At 41.0% G+C, this 22,526-nt stretch overlaps 1 protein-coding gene across 3 annotated transcripts in view; it reads left to right on the plus strand.

Moving 5' to 3' along the window:
- Positions 1–237: 237 nt before the first annotated feature.
- CSTF2 (cleavage stimulation factor subunit 2) overlaps positions 238–22,526 on the plus strand; it is a 30,277-nt gene continuing 7,988 nt past the window's right edge. Inside the window, exons 1-13 of one of the 3 annotated variants that reach the window (XM_053579855.1) lie at positions 238–369; positions 2,195–2,273; positions 3,393–3,562; positions 4,557–4,693; positions 5,163–5,282; positions 5,396–5,533; positions 8,022–8,145; positions 17,828–17,890; positions 19,934–19,993; positions 20,179–20,265; positions 20,645–20,786; positions 21,543–21,718; positions 22,001–22,293. In XM_053579855.1, coding sequence (XP_053435830.1) covers positions 312–369; positions 2,195–2,273; positions 3,393–3,562; positions 4,557–4,693; positions 5,163–5,282; positions 5,396–5,533; positions 8,022–8,145; positions 17,828–17,890; positions 19,934–19,993; positions 20,179–20,265; positions 20,645–20,786; positions 21,543–21,718; positions 22,001–22,293 — 1,647 coding nt within the window. In that variant the 5' untranslated portion in view covers positions 238–311. The remainder of the gene's footprint in view (positions 370–2,194; positions 2,274–3,392; positions 3,563–4,556; positions 4,694–5,162; positions 5,283–5,395; positions 5,534–8,021; positions 8,146–17,827; positions 17,891–19,933; positions 19,994–20,178; positions 20,266–20,644; positions 20,787–21,542; positions 21,719–22,000; positions 22,294–22,526) is intronic. The other 2 variants (XM_053579856.1, XM_053579857.1) reach the window with 2 other exon arrangements.

The following is a 22,526-nucleotide window of genomic DNA, read 5'->3' on the forward strand; positions in this document are numbered from 1 at the left end:
GTGCTTGCGGCAGCCACTTGAAAGAATAAGGAAGTCTACAGGATAAACGCTTTGAAATCAGCCTAGACCCGCCCATTTACGTCTCACAGCCGAATTATTCTCAGGCTTGTAGCTCCGCCCAGAGGGCGGTTAGTCTTCGTGTGGACGTATCACGCACTTGCGGCTGGGCGCACGGCGCCAGGGGAGAGGCCCTGCGTCCGCCCCGCCCACGAGTTTCCGGCTCTTGCGCCATACAAAAGCGTGGTCCGCGCCGGGCTGGTGCTCTGTACGGAAGTGTGCTTTGGCGCACCGGAAGACGCTGAGAGAGAGCTATGGCGGGTATGACGGTTAGAGACCCTGCGGTGGATCGTTCTCTACGTTCTGTGTTTGGTGAGAGGTATTCCTTGAAGCCAAGCATCGGGGAGGGACAGAAAGAGGCAGAGAATGGCGAGGAACGCCTCTCTGCACCTCCAACCTGAAGAAACGCCACAGGAGCCGGTAATGGGTCGAGCGTGTGACGCTCCTTCTCCTGTAGGGCGGCCAACCAGGTGGATTCGCGGGCAGAGATGCGCTCCTTCCCCAGAGGTTTCCTAGGTTTTCACAGTATCGTTGAGAATGTTAGACTATCATGTAACTTTATATGCGTTTCTCCATGAGGTGCATGGCAGCGGTCCCTCAGTGTCCCGTACTATTCTCACCCCCCTTCCACAATACAGATTATACATATACTGAGGGTATAGAGCCACTTCCTCCCTTTTTATTTTTATTTTTTTGAGACGAAGTCTCAGTTTGTCGCCCTCGGTAGTGTGCTGTGGCGTCACAGCTCACAGCAACCCCAAACTCTTGGGCTGATGCGATTTTTTTTTTCTCTCAGCTTCCTAAATAGCAGGGACCACAGGCGCCCACCACAACGCCGGCTATTTTTTTAGAGACGAGGTCTCCCTCTGGCTCAGGCTGGTCTTGAACCTGTAAGCTCAGGCAGTCCACCCGCCTCGGCCTCCCAGAGTGCTAGGATTAGAGGTGTGAGCCACCATGTCCAGCCCCGGCATTTTATTTTTTTATTTATTTTTATTTTTTTAGAGACGGCGTCTTGCTCTAGCTCTGGCTGATTTTGAACTCGTGAGCTCAGGCTGTCCGCCCACCTCAGCCTCCCGAAGTGCTGAGATTACAGGCGTGAGCCACTGTGCCTGGCCGAGTTTCCCTCCTGAGCCAGAGCGAGACTCCATCTCTAAAAATAAATAGCCAGGCTTCGTGGCGGGCGCCTGTACCCCCAGCTACTTAGGAGGCTGAGGCAAGAGAATCGCTTGAGCCCGAGAGTTAGAGGTTGCTGTGAGGTATGACGCCACGGCACTCTAGCGAAGGCGACAAAATGAGACTCTGTCTCAAAAAATAAGATAAAAAAATAGCCGGATGTTGTGGCGGGCGCCTGTGGCCCCAGCTACTTAGGAATGAGCCCAAGAGTTTGAGGTTGCTGGGAGCTATGACATCATGGCACTATACCAAGGGCAACAAAGTGAGACTCCGTCTCAAAAAAAAAAAAAGAAAGAAAGAAAAGAAAATAGAAGAGAAACTAATCTCAGTAACCTTTTTAGCCAAAATAAGTTGTTTTTAAAAGTATGTGTGGTTATTTTAAAGCACTTTTGAAAGGGACATGATAAAGCAGTTCAGAAGAAATTTTAAACATCCTCCATTTGGGTTCATGGTCATTCTTCCTTAAGTGTGGGTATGTGTGGAAATATGGGCATATGTACCTGTTCTTTTTTTTTTTTTTTTTGCAGTTTTTGGCCGGGGCTGGGTTTGAACCCATCACCTCCAGCGTATGGGACTGGCACCCTACTCCTTTGAGCCACGGGCACTGCCCGTATGCACCTGTTTTAAAAATTATAACATTGGCATTTTTAGTAGTCATCTATAAGACTTGCAGACCTTCGGGTAGATACCAGTGGCTAAGTATTTATTATCACGAAGGTTAAGGAAAATGTGATAATTGTCCAATCAGGCTGAAAACTAACATTTAGGAATACCTGTACCTCTTATATTTAGTCTCAGTGGTATAGTTCCCTTATTAAGAAGTCTAAAGGAATATGATGGGGTTGGGAGAACACAGTCTTGAGCCACTTGTTATATATTCAATGATATGAATAGTGTACTGTTTATTTTCTCACTAAAGATCTAGGTTACAAACTTAGAATTTTATTGCTGTTCTCTTCCTTAGTGGGGAACATTCCTTATGAAGCTACTGAAGAGCAGTTGAAGGACATCTTTTCTGAGGTTGGACCTGTTGTTAGTTTCAGGTGAGATCCCCTTTTACTTGGTGAGAGCTTCTTAAAAAATCACCACAAATTTGGCTTTTGGTAATAAAGGCAGAGTTGTGGGGGGTTTGTTTTTGTTTCTGTTTTGAAACAGTCTCAAGCTGTCGCCCTGGGTAGAGTGCTGTGGCATCACAGCTCACAGCAACCTCACTCTTAAGTGATTCTGAGGCTTAAGCAATTATCTTGCCTCAGCTTCCCAAGTAGCTGGGACTACAGGCGCCCGCCACAACGCCCAGCTATTTTTTTTTTGTTGTTGTTGCAGTTGTAGTTGTTTTAGCTGGCCCGGGCTGGGTTCGAACCCGCCAACTTCAGTGTATGTGGCTGACGCCGTAACTGCTTGCTTTGGGAGCTGAGCCAATGGCAGAGTTTTTTACTGGTGACATTTCAAATGTATTTTATTTTTGTAACTGCTTGTTTTGTTTGTTTGAGACAAGTCTCACTGTATCACCCAGGCTGGTCTTAAACTCCTGGCCTCAAATGATCCTCCATCCCCAACCTCCTAAGTAGTTGGGACTACAGGCCTATGCCACTGCACTCAGCTAATATTTAAACATTTTTTTAGTGATGGAGTCTGGCTGTGTTGCCCAGGCTGGTCTTGAACATCTGGCCTCAGGTGATCTTCCTGCCTCTATAACAGCTTTATTCCTACCTAAAAGATATTTTTTCGTTAAAAATGTTTTTAAAAGTATTTCAGTGAGGCAGTCACAGTTACAAGATTTATATCTTTTTTTTTTTTTTTTTTTTTGAGGCAGAGTCTCACTATGTCGCCCTCAGTAGAGTGCAATAGCATCACAGCTCACAGCAACCTCAAACTCTTAGGCTTAAGCGATTCTCTTGCCGTAGCCTCCCAGGTAGCTGAGACTACAGGCACCCGCTGCAATGCCTGGCTACTTTTTGGTTGTAGTTGTCATTGTTGTTCAGTAGGCCCAGGCCGGGCTTGAACCTGCCAGTCTTCGTGTGTGGCTGGCGCCCTACTCACTGAGCTACAAGTGCCGCCATAAGGTTTTTATCTTCTAGTAGTTCAAATTAGAGCACGGCACCATCAGCAGGAACCCTGTATGTGTGTAACATGTATGCCTAATACTTGGCTCTGCTCTCTAGATTGGTGTATGATAGGGAGACAGGAAAGCCAAAGGGTTATGGCTTCTGTGAATACCAAGACCAAGAGACAGCACTTAGTGCCATGCGGAACCTGAATGGGCGTGAATTCAGTGGGAGAGCCCTTCGAGTTGACAATGCTGCTAGTGAAAAGAACAAAGAAGAGCTGAAGAGTGAGTATATTCTGAAGTTGAATGCAATATCAATTAGAAAAAGATGTAACAATGAAGATTTTCTGTTTTATATCTTAAATATGCTGAAATTGGTATCCACACAGGTTCTTTACTTAACCAACCTGAGATACCTGACTTAGGGAAATATATATCTTTGAGAAACAGGTAAAGTTAACTTTAGAAATCCTTCAGTTGCCAAGGAGTTGATTTCTTGTTAAAGATGAATTCAGATTCACCAATACATTAGTAGTGCTAACTATGTCATTGCCACACCTAAGACTATGTTGCCAGATGTGTAACTGGTATTAAGATGTGTAGGAGGTACTAAGACATTTTTATGGCTCTTTTTCATGAGGTTATGTAATAGGTTCCAGGAATTTTCTAAATTAGCTTTTTTTGGGGGGGGGGACAGAGTCTCACTCTGTTGCCCGGAGTAGAATTCTGTGGCTTCTTAACTCACAGCAACCTTAAACTTTTCGGGCTTGAGCAATCCACTTTCCTAAGCCCCCTGAGTAGCTGGGACTACAGGTGCCCAACGTATAACACCCAGCCAGTTTTTCTTTTTTTTTTTTTTTAGTAAAGACAAGGTCTCACTCGTGCTTAAGTAGGTCTCAAACTCCTGAGCCCAAGCAATCCATCTGCCTCAGCCTCCTGGAATTCTAGGATTATAGGCATGAGCCACTGTACTTACCCTGGCATCTTTTTTCTGTTTAATACTTTGCCTCTGAAATGACTTGTCAAAAGAAGTTAATATGCCTAATTCTCTAATTTAGGTTAACATTGTCCATCTATGTGATAATGGTCCCAGTATTCCTCTGAGAACAGGAAATATACTCTTTCTTTCACAGAAGCAAGAGAGTTTCAATTTATTTCTCAGCTTCAGAGAATTTAAAGTTACCAGCTGGATCTTGCAGCAGACCTAGAAAGTAATATTTGAAATGATTGAGCTTTTTGTTTTGCCTCCGTAACTTTCTTGTACTTTCTTCCCAATTAGGCCTTGGCACTGGGGCCCCTGTCATTGAGTCGCCTTATGGAGAGACCATCAGTCCTGAGGATGCCCCTGAGTCTATTAGCAAAGCAGTTGCCAGTCTTCCACCAGAGCAGATGTTTGAGCTGATGAAACAAATGAAGGTGGGAGGAGGCATTAGGTTATGAATAAACCAAATTACATCAGGTTTTAAAGGAGTTAACTGATAAAATTAATGGGATTATTTTCCTGAGCTCAAATAGAAATTGTCTATAGACTACCATTTCTTGCCACTCCAGTATTCTGCATGTGCACAGTATATTTTACATTTTGTACAGAGAGCTTTTTATTTTTGTATATGAACATAACTACCCAAATAATCCAGCTGGGTTTTTGTGGCCCATAGATATTTAGACACTAAAATTGAGTTTTTTTCCTAAATGACAGTATTATAATATTTGAAATGCCACTTCCTTCTCTTGCCTTCTATGACCAAGCTTTTTATACCATGCAAAACCAATGATAAAAGAGCATGTAGAATATTACATTTCTCAGATAGGAATGGCTCTAAATCATTATCAATTTCTAGGTAATTAATATTGAACCTGATGATGAATCTGCTTACCTTCTCAGCTTTGTGTCCAGAATAGCCCCCAGGAAGCACGAAACATGTTGCTTCAGAACCCTCAATTGGCTTATGCATTGCTGCAAGCACAGGTAGTGATGAGAATTGTAGATCCGGAGATTGCCCTGGTGAGTGCTTCTAGTTCTCGTACTAAATGATAGGGTAAATCTTGAGTGGGATAGGAACTACCTGATTGGTTTCTTAAACAGACAGCTCATATGTTTGTCTTTTCATTTTTTAGAAAATTCTGCATCGCCAGACAAATATCCCAACCCTGATTGCAGGCAACCCTCAGCCAGTCCATGGTGCTGGGCCTGGCTCAGGATCCAGTGTGTCAATGAACCAGCAGAATCCTCAGGCCCCTCAGGCCCAGTCTTTGGTAGGGCTTTATCCCTTAACATTTCTTTTATCTGTCTTAGAATATCATTTTCTTTTTCAGAGAATATACTGAAAGAAGAATGGTCAGGAACCAGAGATGATAATTTCAATTTCAAGGCATAAAAGCAATTTCCAGGTTGCAAAGCACATGGCATCTGAATAAATTCGATTCCAAGTTTATAAAACAAAGAATTTCTTCCTTTATGCCTTTTTCTTATAAGCTAACTGTGTGTGTATGTGCATGCTTGGCACTGTGGTTGGCACTTTGTTATTCTATATGCATTATTTCATTTAATCCTCATAGCAGTACTGTGAGGTTGGCACTCTTACTATTTCCATTCTTAACAATGAAAAAGGAAAAACTTGCTTTCCACGCATGACATGAAACCCTGAAGCCATCAAAAATTAATACATTTTAAAACTAAAAAATTCCTACATAGAGAAAAAGAAATATATGTCAAAGACAAATAAAAAATTGGGAAAAAGTATTTGCCACATATATGATGAGCCACAGACTTATAAAAGAGCCTTTGTTAATGTTTATTGCCACATTGTAATAGTGAAAAGGTGGCAGTGTCCTAAATGTTTATCAGTGGAAGAATGGAGAAAATATATTTATCCAATAGAACACAACAGTTAAATAAACTACACATATCAATATGAATTACTTTCAAAAACATAATTCCATATTAAAGAGTTAAGGATGAACTAGGGTACATGGTATGAAGACATAACTCAAAAACATAATACTGTATAGAAGTGAAACTATGAATGTGGAAGCATTTCCTAAATGTGGGATGTATGTCTGCATAAATCTCAAAAATATGTTGAGAGAGTTGCAGAAGAATATATTGGATGTGTAATGATTCATATAAGATTTTAAAACATCTATAAGACTTTTTGTGGTTGTCTAAGGAGAAGAAGGTACAAGATACCATTCAGGAAGACCATACAGGAGATTTAATGTATTTGCTAAGCTGGGTGGCTTTTTTATTTTTTGTGTAACTTGTATATCTGTGCTTTTTCATACTAATAAAAAGACCTCCTAAAATTAATATAAATAGAAACTACATTTAGCTATTGTTTTTCACCTGTCCAATTGGCAAAAATAAACAACTTGGATGAATTGTATGAAGGTACAGGGCAGGGGCTGACAAACATTTTTTGTAATGGGAAGATAGAAGATATATTGGGCTTTACAGACCATAGGATCTCTGCTCTATAGTAATATGAAATCAGCCAAAGATGATACATAAATAAGTGTGGTTGTGTTCCAGTAATACTTTATTTGTAAACCAGACAGTGAACCACTTAATCTAAATACTTTTTCGGAGATAAAGAAGAAATAAACTAGGCCCAGAGAGATTAGCTAATCCAGAAATAACACAATTGTAAGTGGCAAATATAATTCTGAACCTGGTTTTATCTCAACTCAGCTGGTTTTCTCTTAAAACCACTTTCCTATATAGATTCATATTTTCAGTTTTAGTGTTTTGTTTGTGTTTTCTAAGTATATAGGTGGTATTTTATAACTTAGCTTTTATTTTTTGTTTATTGAGCTCTTTATTCCAAAGAATCACTCAGTTTTCTGGAGAATACACAGATGAAAAGGTAACATTCTCTTTCCCTCAAGGAGCTTTAATGTAGCATTAAAAATATTTTCATTTTCCCCAAACCAGAATTCGATCTAAGATTAGTTAAATTTATAAAAAAATTTATTTTTAAAAATGTGGACTACAGGCAGTTTTTTTTTTTTTTTAAGTCCCCAGTCATTCTCGTCTTGAGTTTTTTGTTTTGTTTGTTTGTTTGTTTTGCAGTTTTTGGCCGCGGCTCGGTTTGAATCCACCACCTCCGGTATATGGGGCCGGCGCCCTACTCCTTGAGCCACAGGCACCACTCTCTCTTCTTGAGTTTTTGTTTTTTGTTTTTTGTTTTTTTTTGTGGGGAGGGGTGGGGGGTTTTGTGTTTTGTTTTGCACTTACTGCCCAGGCCTCAGTCAGGAAATCAACAATAGGTGCTACGTGCTGTCTTGCCACACAGATAAGACTTGTCAGTCTCTACATTTAGAATATGTTCCATCTTAACTGTGTTCCATGTAACCAGACTCATGATGTGTATTACAGCTTGCTCTGTGGATTTCAAAGTATGTAAATCTAATGCTACCTAAGACATGCTGTACATCTGCGGTGCATCTTACAAGGATATATGTGAAACTTAGTAAATGTAGAATGTAAATGTCTTAGCACAATAAAAAAACGCCAGGAAGGCTATGTCAACCAGTGTGATGAAAATGTGTCAAACGGTTTATGAAGCTAGTGTATGATGCCCCATGATCATATCAGTGTACACAGCTATGATTTAATAAAAAAAATGCTATATAAAAATGTTTAGTAAAATATTTGGGGTCATCAATTTGAAAAGATCTAAAATTGGTGTATTGAGTCTCCATGAAAGCATGAACATAACTGATTTTTTTTTTACTTGGGCAGGGTGGAATACATGTCAATGGTGCACCTCCTTTGATGCAAGCTTCTATGCAGGGTGCAGTTCCAGCTCCAGGGCAAATAACAGCTGCTGTCACAGGACCTGGCCCTGGTTCCTTAGCTCCTGGAGGTAAGTTTCATTTAGAGTCTCCATCACTTCAGTACTTACTAAAGTTTTGTCATATTAACTGTCAAAATGCAGCCAAATTATTGTGTGGTAATAGGATACTGATATGAAATTAATACACAGGTAGAAAATATACAGGATGGCCATAAAGTTTGTGTGCAATTTCACACATAAACTTTATGGTCCCCCTGTATGTCCTAGATGGAGAAGTAGTTGATATTTTATATACAAATCTTATGTATCTGATTATGAGAGCAAGGAAAGAGACAGTAAAGTAGAAGAACACATAATAAAACTTACAAATTAAAAAGGGAAAAAATGGAATGAATGGAAACTAAATCAAGCCAACAAAAATAAAGGAAAGGGCAATATAAATTTAGTAATAAAAAGAGTAAGATAAAGGAATAAAAACTTGTAGTAATTCTGCTAAATATGAATAGACCAAATTTTTTCCATTATAAACCAGAGACTATTACATTAGGTTAAAAAGCTCAGGAAGAAAACAGACACAAAAAACATGACCACATTTGTTGTTATGTTAAACAGACATAAAATTGTATTTCAACAAACATAATCAGACCAAGCAACAAAAGGAAAAAGAGAAATTTAAAAATTATGCACATTCGTTGAAAGTATGTAGGTGGGCAATAGCATATTGCCATTACATTTGTAACTTCATTATTAAATATTTGCAACTTAAAAAATTAAGTGAAATAGCAATTTTCCATAATCAGCATCTGTATGAATGTGTAATATACTGTCAATATGTATTTAAAGTTTTTTATGCAACAAACTTGTTAACTAATCTAGGTTAGATTGATTATAACACTATTAATGAGGAATAATTTAGGTCTTTATTCTGTTTTGTAGAGATATCAGTCTGCAGAGGAAAGTTGATGAGAACTGGAAGAAGAGATTTTTCTGTTTAGTAGAGACGGGTCTTGCGCTTGCTCAGCTGGTCTCAAACCACTGAGCTCAAGTGATCCTCCAGCCTTGGCTTCCCAGAGTGCTAGGATTACAAGTGTGAGCCACTACACCCAGCCAGAAGAAGAGATTTTTAAAGAAATTTCAGTAAACTCAGTATTTTCATTTACTCACTTTATCTTAATAGAGTTACAGTTAAATTTTTGAGTTATAAGTGCCTAACGTACCTTAAAATATCACACGTTATAATTGATCCAACTGCATATGACAGGTATGCAATTCATGATATAAAGTTTATTAAATGAATTGAAAAACACTTAGATTTCTCTGTACTCTGTTCAGTGAGATAAGTATACTGATGATACACCTGGGTGTCATAGCAATGTACAATTACTGTAAAAGTTTCTAAACGTCTACTCCATTTCTATACTTGTTAATGAACTATTAATGTACAGTTTATAGATCAGCACCATCTGTAGACCACAGTTTGCCTAATACTGTGCTGGTGTACAAAAAAAAAAAAAAATAAGAACACAAAGTAATTGAATAGTAGAATTAATAAGATTTATTTACTATGTAAAGGGAGCCTTATGTTTATTGACTAGAGAATATACTCCCCACCCCTCCAATGACCATGGAACAGTTAAAAAACAAAAAAAGGCTATTATATATGGTACTTAGCCATAACATTTTAACAAATTCAAAAATGTGGAAATTCTACAGACCATGTTCTTTGATTATAAGCCAATAAAATTAGAAGTAATTAAAAGGTGGCCGGGCGTGGTGGCTCACGCCTGTTATCCTAGCACTCTAGGAGGCCAAGACAGGTGGATTGCTTGAGCTCAAGGATTTGAGACAAGCCTGAGAAGAGCAAGACCCTGTCTCTACTAAAAATAGAAAAACTACCCAGGTGTTATGGTGGTTACTTATAGTCCCAGCTACTTGGAGGAAGGTGGATCGCTTGAACCTTAAGCGTTTAAGGTTGCTGTAAGCTGTTAAGCAACGACACTGTACATAGGGCGGCAGAGTAAGAATCTGTCTCAAAAAAAAATAATTAAAATGTGACTAGGAAAAAAAACTTGGAAAATTGAGGAACATACTATAGATAATCCTTGAATTAAAGAGAAAGGAAAAAAAATTATAAATTATCTAAAGGGCATATGTATACTTCATTCAAAAAAGCATAGGAAATAGTGAAAGCAGTGTTTTAAGGGCAATGAATATCTTTAAATGTCTATATTAAAAAATTAAGGAATTCACCCGGTCATGGTGGCTCACACCTGTAATCCTAGCACTTGAGGAGGTCAAGGCAGGAGGATTGCTTGAGGCCAGGAGTTCAAGACCAACCTGAGAATAGAGCAAGACCCATCTCTGAAAAAAAAATATTTTAAAGTTTAAAACTTCTCTAGAATTTCAGATACCCTGTTCAAAGCTCTTTGACAGTGATAAGAAAGAAGAAAACCTAGTACAGTTGGCAAAGAAAATGAATAGGCACTTCATAGAAAAAGAAATCCAAATAGCCAAAAAAAAACTACTTAAAGTTAGTTGGATTACAATTAAGTAATGAAATTTTACCCATCAGACTACAAAAATTTCAAAGAGATGGCCCTTAATATCGATGGGGAAAATGGTACTTACACATTAAGAAATGTGAAGTTTTTCAGTTTTTTGAGAAAGTAGTTTAACATTAAAAATTCATACATTTTGACCCACCAATTCCACTTCTGGGAATCTAGCCCATTCAAATGATAACACTGTTAAGTGATAATGCATAATATGAGAAATAATACTCATAATATCTTCTGCCATTCCTTTTCTCAGATACTAAATTTTTATATTATTTGTGGGATTTGTTGGGATACAGTGAACACAGAATGTTAACAGCTAGAAAAAAGCTTTGAAATCATTTAGACCAGTGGTTTTCAAACTTCATTGTGTATTAAAATCTCCTGAAGGACTTACAAAATGCAGATAGTTAGTCCCTACCCCCAGACTAATTCAGGAGGTATGAGGTAGGGCCACAAGAATTTACAGTTCTAACAAATTCCCTGATGTTACCAATGCTGCTTATCTGGGGACCACATTCTGAGAACCACTGGTACAGGCCAACTTAACAAGTGAGGAAGCCTGGGAATATATTAATTTTATTAAGTCATTTTGCTCAAGATTACAATTACTTAGTGGCAAGGGCAGGACTAGCACCCAGTTCTTTGGGATCTTCATAGTTCTTTGGTGCTTGGCATGTTAAATGAAATAGAAGAATGTGATATATACTTGCTATTTTAAGGAAGTAAAATGAACTGCAAATAGACTAGATGGTCTTTTCTCCCCACTGTCAGTATATATTGCTCCTTTGAGGAAAAGAGAACTAGGAACTATTGCTATATGGAAAGGACCAGACAAGGACTTGTGGTACTTGATTATTTATATAGTAGTAGTCATGCCCCAACTGGTTAAGGTAGACCAGTGTCTCCTTTCCATAACATATTTTGTAATGACTCTGCTATCCTGAAATGAAATACACAGGTGATGTAACCTGTATAGCGTGATTTTAAAAAATCAGTATAATGGCCTAACTATAATACAGAGGACAAATAAAAGAACATTAATTAATAATAAAAAGAATTTTTTGGCTTGGTGCCTGTAGCTCAGTGGTTAGGGCACCAGCTACATGTACCAGGGCAAAAAATAGTGGGGCATTGTGGCAGGTGCTTGTAGTCCCAGTTACTTGGGAGGCTGAGGCAAGAGAATTGTTTAAGCCCAAAAGTTGCCACGGCACTCTACTGAAGGCGACATAGTGAGACTCTGTCTCAAAAAAAAAAAAAAAAAAAGCAGTGCCTGTAGTTCAGTGGTTAGGGCACCAGCCATGTACACGGAGGCTGGAAGGTTTGAACCCAGCCCAGGCCAGCTATAACAACAATAACAATAGCAACAACAGAAACGAAATAGCCAGGTGTTGTGGCAGGCACCTATAGTCCCAGCTACTTGGGAGGCTGAGGCTAGAGAATCGCTTAAGCCCAAGAGTTTGAGGTTGCTGTAAGCTGTGACACCAGGGCACTCTACCCAGGGCGACAGCTTGAGACTGTCTCAAAAATAATAATAAAAAGAATTTTTAATACGCAAGTATCTGAGCATGACTTCACTATAAAACAAAATGTAATCAGGTGCGTGCACCTATATACCATAATGTAAAAGCTAAAACTGTTGACAGGCAGGGCACAGTGGCTTAGACCTATAATCTCAGCACTTTGGGAAGACCGAGGTAGGATCATTTGAGACTACACTGGACAGAATAGTGAAACCTTGTCTCTACCAAAAAAAAAAAAATGTAGACAAATACCAGCATTTGACAACTCAAATGCCGTAAGGACAGTTGACATTGGTGATGTTATTTTCTGAAATGGCAAAAATATCATGGTAAAGTTCTTAAATGTTAGTAATTGTATTTCTGGAATATTCAGTGATATATATATATTTATTTATTTATTTAAAAACAGTGCAGAGAACCTTTGTGTTTACAAATAAAACTAATTTATTAAAGTTCTAAGTTCAGATTTTCATTTGTGTGAATGTTCAGTGAGATACTTGAAAGGTTTGCAAGAAACAGGTTAATTCTTAATTTTGTGGGATGGCCTGATAGATTGCAGGACATCTAGCACCTTCTCATTCAATATTGGCCATCCCCCCACAAATCTTTGTCACGACCAAAACAGTATACCCTCACATTTACAAAATACCTCAAGAACAGGACTGCCTCCCATGAGAGGAGGGAGATCCACGGGTAAGTGGTATTGCTTTCCTGTATTTTTTTTCCAGCTGCAGAGAGTTTATTTGGGAGGTGGTGTCAGGAACCAGAAGCGAAGATTGGGCAAGAAGGTAGAGAAGGGGATAAAGCCAGTAGAGGGGCACTGCCCAGCTGGACTCCAGGGAAGCAGGCAGGGCCTGCCTTGGGATGTTCTATCAAAGGATGGGAGGCTGGGGCGACCAACTTCCTGGTTCATGACTGCCTTTATGCTCTGGCTGTACCTGCGTATGGGCAAAGCAGTCATCTGGGGCTTCGGAGAGATCCCTCGGGCAAAGGAGCATGGAGACCCCACTGTGTATGCTTATGGAGGGGCACTGGCAACATGCACAGAGGTGGTGACCAGAGCTGCATGCAAATTGGGGGTGGGCAAGAGGATGGAGTGAGCAGGACAGTGCGTGCTCCATTTGCATGACCACTCTTGGAGGGAGAGGGTGTGAGGGACTGAGATTGCAGAGCATGTATCTGGGTCAGACACACCATGGGGCTTTTTCTCCATTGTTTCTCTTAAAACCACCAAGGTGAGCTCAAGACCCCCAAAGAAGAGGTGTCATAGCTACACCTGAGCAGTCTTTCTGGGCTCCCTGCCTGGGCAGTGCCATCCACCATGGGGCCTCAGCCCTCTTCTTCCCTCACCCATGGTATCTCTAAAAGGAGTGTCAATATCAGGAGAGAGGATTCAGTGGCTGAGTAAGTCTGGGAAACCCTGTATTTCCTGAAATTCACATAGTAAAGGCCCTGAGTCCTGTAGCCTAGAAATTAGTTTCACCTTGTTCAATCCAGCATTTACCTCTCTTGATTAACAGAGCATCAGCTTTGTAGCATCTGGGGAACACGCTTGGCAAAGCCTTGGTCTGTGTTATAGACCTTTAATTTTGTATAATTGTAGTCATTGTTTTTGCTCTGCAGTGGAGACCTATGTATGCCTCTCATCCTCCCAGACAAAGCTCAAGTGCCACCTGGCTGCCCAGGGACTTCCTGAGCCCCTCTAGTGTGCAAGGCCTCTACTGAGAGCCAGGGGCTGCCTGTCCCTGCTCCTTTGCTCCAGCTGGGGCCCTGCTGCCTTGCCTTGTTTGTAATCTAACTTGTTGAAGCTCTTGGAAGGAACCCAATGCTTTGTGAATTAAGGCTTACACCAGCATGCATGCCTGTTCCTCACCAACCAGGGGCCCCTTTGTCCCCGGCCTGCCTGGGTGGCCCCATAGGCCCTTCACTTCCCTCTCTCTCTTCAGTGAGTGAGGAAAATTCTCAAGATTAAACAGCTGTGTTTCTAGGGATGAAGCTGCCACACTGGTGACTTCTTACAGCCTAGTGAACTCTGCAGCAAGGTGCCAGGTGCCAGACTGAAGACAGAGGAAGATTTTAGCGTTGGAGAGAGCAGCCTGATTACAAGCACTGGAACGTGATTCTTACGGTTATTTGAGATGGGCTGGCCTTGGTGACTCTCTATTGCTCCAGAATTAAACCTTGTCAGCATTCATTGCAGCCAGTAACTGGTTTTCTTTTGACCCTGCTGAGATTACCTCGCTGCTTATTCTTCCTAGCTGCAGTTGGTCCTTCTCTTCTCCTTAAGTTCTAGAGTAAAGAAAAGGACAAAATCCATCCTAGTGCAAGTACAGCCTTTGCATTGCAAAAAAGTGTGTCTTCCTTAGATGCTGGGGACTTTTTCATTCTGGCCCCAGTGACATTTCAAGTTTGACAGGTCCCCCTTTTCTGCTAAATGGGAGGCAGGTGAACATACTTTAGTGGTGCTAAAAGAGAATAATGGAGGAGGTTCTTTGTGTCCTAAGCGTTCTTTGATTCTTCCTGGCCTTTTGCATAAACTATTCCCTCCAGCTTGGTCAGCCACCCCACTGCAGGTCCCTTCTCCTGTTTGAGCCTCAGTTCTTCATCTACAAAATGGAGCTAAGATCATAGGCCACCTGGGGTTGTCAGGAGGATGAAATATAACCAGATTTGGTATGCACGATGCCTGCCAGAGATAGGTGGGAACAAATGTGTTGGGGACCAGCCCCAAACTATACCATGAGTTCAGACAAGAGGATGAGAGAAAAATGAAAAGTCAGAACTCAAAGAGAAAGTTTTTTAAGAGCAGCTGAGTTGGGGTTCTGTCTACCTTCAAAGCTTGAGGACCATGGAACAGCCTCTTGCTCCAGGCTAGCTCGGTTTTTATTACACATATCATTGTTTTAGTCATCAATCTCATGGGAGAAAGCTAAACGGTTACATCATAGTTCTTGCTAGGCTTGCATTTTATTTTTTTGAGACAGTCTCACTTTGTCACCCTCAGTAGAGTGTTGTGGCATCATAGCTCACAGCAACCTCAAACTCTTGGGCTTAAGTGGGTCTCTTCCCTAAGCCTCCCCAGTAGCTGGGACTACAGGTGCGCACCATAACACCCAGCTATATTTAGAGACAGGGTTTCACTCTGGCTCAGCCTGGTCTGGAACCTGTGAACTCAGGCAATCCATCTGCCTCTGCCTCCCAGAGTGCTGGGATTACAGGTGCGAGCCACCGCACCCAGCCTGTTTATATATCTTCCTGTGTTGTTCATGTGTGTGTCTGTGTCTGTATGAGAGAGAGAAAGATAATATTAGAGCTGACCCCCAAGGGCTTGCATTTTCTAACCAAACTGTTTCCTTAACTATGTTAATTAGACTGATTTACCTCTTACTATTATTGCTCTAAGTTATTTATGATCATAACACAAACAGAGCATGGGGACCCTTTGACTCTTCTTGGCCTTTTGCATACACAGTCCAGGCCTTTGAACGCAGTCCAGAAGCAGGATGTCAAAGCAGACCCCAATTAGACCATTCATACAAATCACAGGAGTGGCAATTAATACTTAGGAAGCCTTGTGCTCACATGGTCTGGTACTTCTGAACATACTGAGGTGACAGAAGAAGGGAGATATTTTTCTCCTTTTCCTGAGAGACTTTCTTAATGAGGTTTAGATGTTCTGCATTCCCTAACTCCTCAAAAGCATTCACTCTTCCTGAGACAGCCCTGCCAGGGCTGTAACCTGGGGAGGGGGAGTGAAGTTTCAGCAAGATAGTCTCCTCGTCTTTAAGGTAAAGGGCCAGGCTTCCAGGCAGTGCATTTTGTACCAGATTCTGGGTTTCTATGATCCACTTCTCTACTGTCTCTGTTCCCTTTTGCCCGTCACCTGCAATCATTTTCTTAATTCAATTCCTAACCTACTTATAATAAACAATTTAATTTTGATTTTAAGCTTATTTAACCATTATTTCTAGCAATGCAAGCGCATCAAGATATGACTCTTCCCTTAAGTACCCATATTTCCACCCTCATATGGAAATGCTACTGCTTTATCCCTTACAGTGGTTTGAGCACCTCACACCACACATTGCTAAGGTATTTATATATCAGAGAGAGGCAATGATTATGAGTTCTAAGATATATGAGAAAGCACTTCATACACTGTAAACACCAGGCACACAATCACAGTCTCACCCCAATAGCACCAGTTCTTCAGCACACCCAATGATGTGGAAATAAATGGAGCCATGAAAAGGTGGGTCATTGATTTCTCAGCCCACAAAAATAATCTACAATTTAGTGGTTCTAAGGTAGCAGTTCTCAACCTGTGGGTCGTGACCCCTTTGGGGGTCAAACAACCCTTTCACAGGGGTCGCCTAATACATCTTGCATATCAGATATTTACATTATGATTCATAACAGTAGCAAAATTACAGTTAGGAAGTAGCAACGAAAATAATTTTATGGTTGGGGGTCACCACAACATGAGGAACTATCTTAAAGGGTCACAGCATTAGGAAGGTTGAGAACCACTGTTGTAAGGTCTCTCTGTGGAGGTAGTATGAGGATAAAGAACAAAAAGGCTGTTGGAGCCTGACATGAGCTGAAAGCCTGGTGCTGCCACGTCACAGCTGCTGTGATCTTGGGCACATCAGATTGCCTCTCAGGGCGCAGTCTGCTCATCTGTAACATGGAATTGCTGTGTGCAGACTCTCAAGGTTGCAGGGCTCCAGCGAGGTCATGGGTATGAAAAGTGCTCTGGTAATAGGACATGGCTATAGCAATAGGCCCAGAAGAAACTGATGTGCTGGGAAATGACCTAAGTTTAGCCTGAGATGGTCTCAGTTCAAATCTGAGATTGCTCTTTTACTGGCTCAGTGGCTTTAGGCAGGTCAGCTGGCTCCTGTTCTTTTACCTTCTCTGGTGTTTTATTTTGGATCAGTTGGGTTGGTTTTGGCAACATTTAACAGAAAAGCCCAGAGGATTATATGATGATGAGAACTGCCATCACACAAACTAGTCTAAAAGTGTAAGGTGTTCAAGTGCTGAAGATCAGGGTGGGTGGGGTGGGTGCTTGGTTCTAATTATTTTTTTAATTTTTTTTTTTGTAGAGACAGAGTTTCACTTTATCGCCCACAGTAGAGTGCTGTGGCGTCACAGCTCACAGCAACCTCCAACTCCTGGGCTTAGGCAATTCTCTTGCCTCAGCCTCCCAAGTATCTGAGACTATAGGCGCCCGCCACAACGCCCGGCTATTTTTTTGTTGCAGTTTGGCCGGGGCCAGGTTTGAACCCACCACCCTCAGTATATGGGGCCGGCATCCTGCGCCACCCCTGGTTCTAATTCCTTATGATTCTCTGAGTTCTACTTGTTGGGCTGGTAGCAAGATGGCGCCAGCAGCAACTCTCTGTTTTCCTGTATTATAGTAGATCTTCCTGCAAAGGTTTTGATAACCAGTACAATGAAGTATTCCTATTGAACTCAACTTTTCTGTCACTGAATCATGAAGTATACTAACAAACCCCATTTTCTAATTGTTTTGTTGAATAGTTGTTATCTTTCTTTGTAGATGTCTGTTTGTGGGCAGAATGAGAAAGTTTATAAACTTGGTTACTTTTCTAATTGTTCTTCCATCATGCTAATTTGTGTTTTTCTTTTCTGCCATTTATCTTCTAGGAGGAATGCAGACCCAAGTTGGAATGCCAGGAAGTGGACCAGTGTCCATGGAACGAGGACAAGGTAAATAAATATTAATGTCTGATTAACATGGGCTGGCTTTGGAAATGTTCCACATCTGCACTATGGAACTAATTGCTGTCATCACCGAAAGTTCTATTGGACAGTGCTGGTCTAGACTTTCCACCTAGTATTTCAGAGCTCTATAAGAATTGATGATGGAGCAAGTAGATCCTTTGTTTCCTGGTGGTTTAGTGATTGCACTGACATTTTCTCTCTCCTTCTATGGAAATCTCTTGTCTGAGTAAGGAATTTCAATAATAAGCATGTAAATGTGTGGCTGGGTATATAGAATATTAGATTTAAATCCTAGCAAAAACTGAGAGGGGATCATAGGACTATAAATCCTACTCAATAAGTGTCTTGTACTGTGGCAATAATGCTGTACACAACAGCAGCCACTACTCCAAAATCTCCATGGTAGTTCTCCACATTACTGGAATTTGAAGGAAAAGAAAATGCAGTGGCTCAGTTGGAAACAAAGTTAGTAGGAGAGGATGAGAAAAAAGAAGGAACTGAGTGCATGAGTGCAACCTACTGCCAGGTATTTTAATATTCCCTAAGCTACCTTGCGAATTAAGTGGCAGTACTTCAGTTTTACAGGCAAAGAGATGGAAGCATAGGGTTTTCAGTTACTCAAGGGGACAAGGTAAGTTAAATACTAATATCTGGGTAATGTGAACTGGATTTGATACTCTCATCCTCTCTTCCAACTAGTAAGTGGCAGATCTGAGATTCAGAAGTCTCTGACTCAGAAATACGTCCTCTTTTTAAAAGTACAATATTAAGATACACTGGGATTGATTGCTGAAGTGACAGAAGTAATAACTTTGTCTTGTTAGATGTCTGATAGCAGGACCAACACCTGACCAGACACCTCATTTTTGCTCTAAGCATCCCATACTTTTGTGCTGTTCTATGTCCCCTACCCTCACCCTACCACTATCAGTAGACCATGTGGTACCCCAAAGTATTTTTGTGGTAGTGAGAAGAAATTAGGAGGACTTTGGTCATACTTCTGCCTCTTGAGAGGCCAACAATCAGTCAATCAAGTTTTAGTTATTTAACCCATACTGCTACAAGACATCTTTCTTCCTGCTATATATCTTCACCTTTCCGGTCAAAAATTGACATTACAAAGGAAAACGACTCATATTTTGAGGTTATTTTAAGGATGTCTTGATGAAAGGAGAAAGTAAGATGAGCTTTCTTTTATAGCTTCCTTCAGTACCCAGCAGAGGAAGCAAGAATCCTTTTCATTTGCTTTTCATTTGTGCCCAGTTTGTCTTTCTTTTGCTGGAATATGTTTCTTTTGCACATTTGTAATGGTGGAAAAAGACAGTGAGATATTTTAGAAGATAGATACTTGCTTTTTTAGCACCTTTGTTTAGTGTTGGTGCCCATGTCAATTCATTAATCTTTGCTGTTGTCACAATGCTTATTATCAAAGACTTGGTGTGGCAGGGTATTTCATGTGAAATGATACTCTGTTTCCTCATCTAAAGTTCATTCACTGCATTTCCCCATTTGATACTCTGATAGCAGAAATTTTTGTGCTTTATGGCAAAAATAGTACTGCCTCACTTCTGTAATAATCTCTCCAGAATAAATCTTGCCTTCCAGATTCAGTGCAATTTCTTCCATGTTTTACTTCGGAAACTATGTTTGTATTCTTTGCTTAACTAGAGGTACAAAATTATTCCGTTTATATTTTCTTTTTTTTTCTCAATGGTATCATAAGGAGACTTAAGGGAAAATGTAGTAGCAGAGGTGAAAACTGAAAGTGGGTGGCTCTTCCTGCCCAGATAAAACCAGTGCCCTGCAGGTTTCCCTTTAGGAATCTATCTGGTCAAAGTGGGTATCTGTTTCAGGTACCCAAAGGAGCTAGTAGGAAGGTTTAGTAGCCTGGGGGAGGCTGATGAACTCTTGTCTTTTTAATTTATGTGTGTAAATCTTCAGTCTCCGTATCTATGTGTTTCTCTCTGTATGTGTGCAAGCTATTTTATGTGTCTGCTCTTTCTCCTTTTGAACTTACTGCTCTCCTAGGAACCTTACAGCACTCGCCTGTGGGACCTGGCGGGCCTGCATCAATTGAGCGAGTTCAAGGTACCCATTGTATCTGCGGGTTTCCTTTTGCTTGTGGTGCTCAGGGTGGGACGTTAAGAGGAAACGAGCTGCTTGGCAGTCATCCTCACGTTCAAAACCCCAAAGGGTAGTGTTTTGGGGTTTTTGGGTTTTTTTAATTTTTTTCCTGTTGAGGCCACAAGCCTAAGATTGACCTCTTCACACAGGGCAGAGAACATGGATGATATGGGCATCTGTCCGAGGCTGTACTCCCTCCCTACTGGTGTCAGGAGGCTTGGATGGAATAGCAGTCTGTAAGGAGACAGCGGGTTCTTGCAGAGCCATGGCAGTGTTCACATATGCCAAGACCCCACCTCTCTTTTGTGACTTTGGTCCTTGAATTAAGATTGATTAGAAGGAAAACCAGGAGCATTAAGTTTCTTCAGGTCGCAGTGCTAGTCCTTAGCAGGTTGCTCCCCAGTTTGCTCTTTATATAATTCCATCCATACCTCTGACATGGCACAGATTCTGCCTACACCCTGCTTCTGTTCTTGAGCTGCAAGAGGATTCTGCTGTGGTGAGGTTTCACCCACTCTAAGGTGTCTGAATTATATTGTCAGTGGTACATAGTGTCATTTCTTGTTTCCTTACGTGTCCTTCACAGCAGTAACTCCCCGTTTGTTTCCCTGTCAGTGCCAATGCAAGACCCCAGAGCAGCTATGCAGCGGGGATCCTTGCCTGCCAACGTCCCAACTCCTCGAGGTCTGTTAGGAGATGCTCCAAATGACCCACGGGGAGGCACTTTACTTTCTGTCACTGGAGAGGTAGAGCCTAGGTAAGCACTAACAGAAGGAAATAGTTTGAGACGTTCAGATTTTCCGCTTTTTTGAAAACAGGTTTTCTGTACCAATTGTACCTGTTTGGCTACTTCGAGATATATAAATACTCATGACCACTATCCAAGAATGATTACTTCTCCTAAGGCAGAACTATGTAGATGAATATGTCATTTAGAGCTACTGTATTTTCAGAAATTGGAAATTCTGGTATAAATATCTGAACAGGATAAACTTGTGGTTGGTAATAATATCAATAGTAGCAATAATAGTAACAATTGATATTAATAAGGATCATGCCTCTGACTCTGCTCAGAATGCTATACTTATCTTAAATCCACATAAGAACCCTGTAAGATGGATACCATTAATTAGTCCCATTTTACAGGTGAAGAAACAGAGGCATGGAGGAGTTAACTAAATGTGCCCAAGATCACACAGCTAGTAAGTGATAGAACCTACATTTGAACCCATACAGTTTGAATCCAGAGCCCATGTTCTGAAGTATTATACTATATACTTATTACATATATATAATGAAGATCCATTGATTCTTCCCTAATTATGAGTGCTCCACCCAAATACAGCATTCTAGAATATGTGGATTATATCTTAATAACATTTCTTCAGTACATATGGTGTTATTCTCGTTAGCACTAGTATCAGTTTTTGTTAGATGTTCACTTATTGTCTGGTTGACATTTTTTTTATTGTTGTTTTCTGTTTTAAAATATAACATTTTTCTCCATCTCTAGAGGTTACCTGGGACCACCTCATCAGGGTCCACCCATGCACCATGTCCCTGGCCATGAGAGCCGTGGACCACCTCCACATGAGATGAGGGGAGGTCCATTAGCTGAGCCCAGACCTCTAATGGCAGAGCCAAGAGGACCCATGCTAGATCAGAGAGGTCCACCCTTGGATGCCAGAGGTAAGAGGAGACCACATCACAAGGCTAACTGGTAGTTGTGGGCTGATGGTGAACCTAGCTATTTTAGGCCCTAATCTGGGATAAAGAATGCTGGAGCAATAAGGTTGACAAGAATCTTAAAGATTTATCTGCAAATATGAATAATTGGAGAAAAGACAGTAGTCTAGTATAGTTGGGGAGATGTGACTAGAGGAATAGATTTCTGTCTTTCTTGAATTGTTGGTTCTTCTTGCAGTATAAATGGGTTTCTACACAATGTTTTTTTTATAATTTTCTTTATAGGTGGAAGAGATCCCCGAGGAATGGATACACGAGGGATGGAGGCCCGAGCCATGGAGGCAAGAGGATTAGATGCTAGAGCATTAGATGCCCGTGCGATGGAGGCCCGAGCGATGGAAGCTCGTGCAATGGAAGCCCGAGCAATGGAAGCCCGTGCAATGGAAGTCCGAGGGATGGAAGCCAGAGGCATGGATACCAGGGGCCCAGTGCCTGGCCCTAGAGGACCTATACCTGGTGGAATTCAAGGTCCCAGCCCAATTAATATGGGGGCAGTTGGCCCTCAGGGATCTAGACAGGTATAAGTAACACTCACTTCTAGCATCTAAGTGAAATCTTGTTCTATGCACAAATTGGTTATTGAGCCTGATTATTACTGCCTTCTGACTTGGACTATTTCTCAGCATCTTGGGTTTGCCAAGATCTATGTTGATTTACTGTCATCCCATAGCTTAAGTTAACAGTGGAATATGAAAGGCATTTTACTAGTAATCACCCTAAAAACTGTGGAAAGGAAGGTTGTCTTTTCTCT

Source organism: Nycticebus coucang, chromosome X (genome assembly GCF_027406575.1).
Source record: "Nycticebus coucang isolate mNycCou1 chromosome X, mNycCou1.pri, whole genome shotgun sequence".
Lineage (NCBI taxonomy): Eukaryota > Metazoa > Chordata > Mammalia > Primates > Lorisidae > Nycticebus > Nycticebus coucang.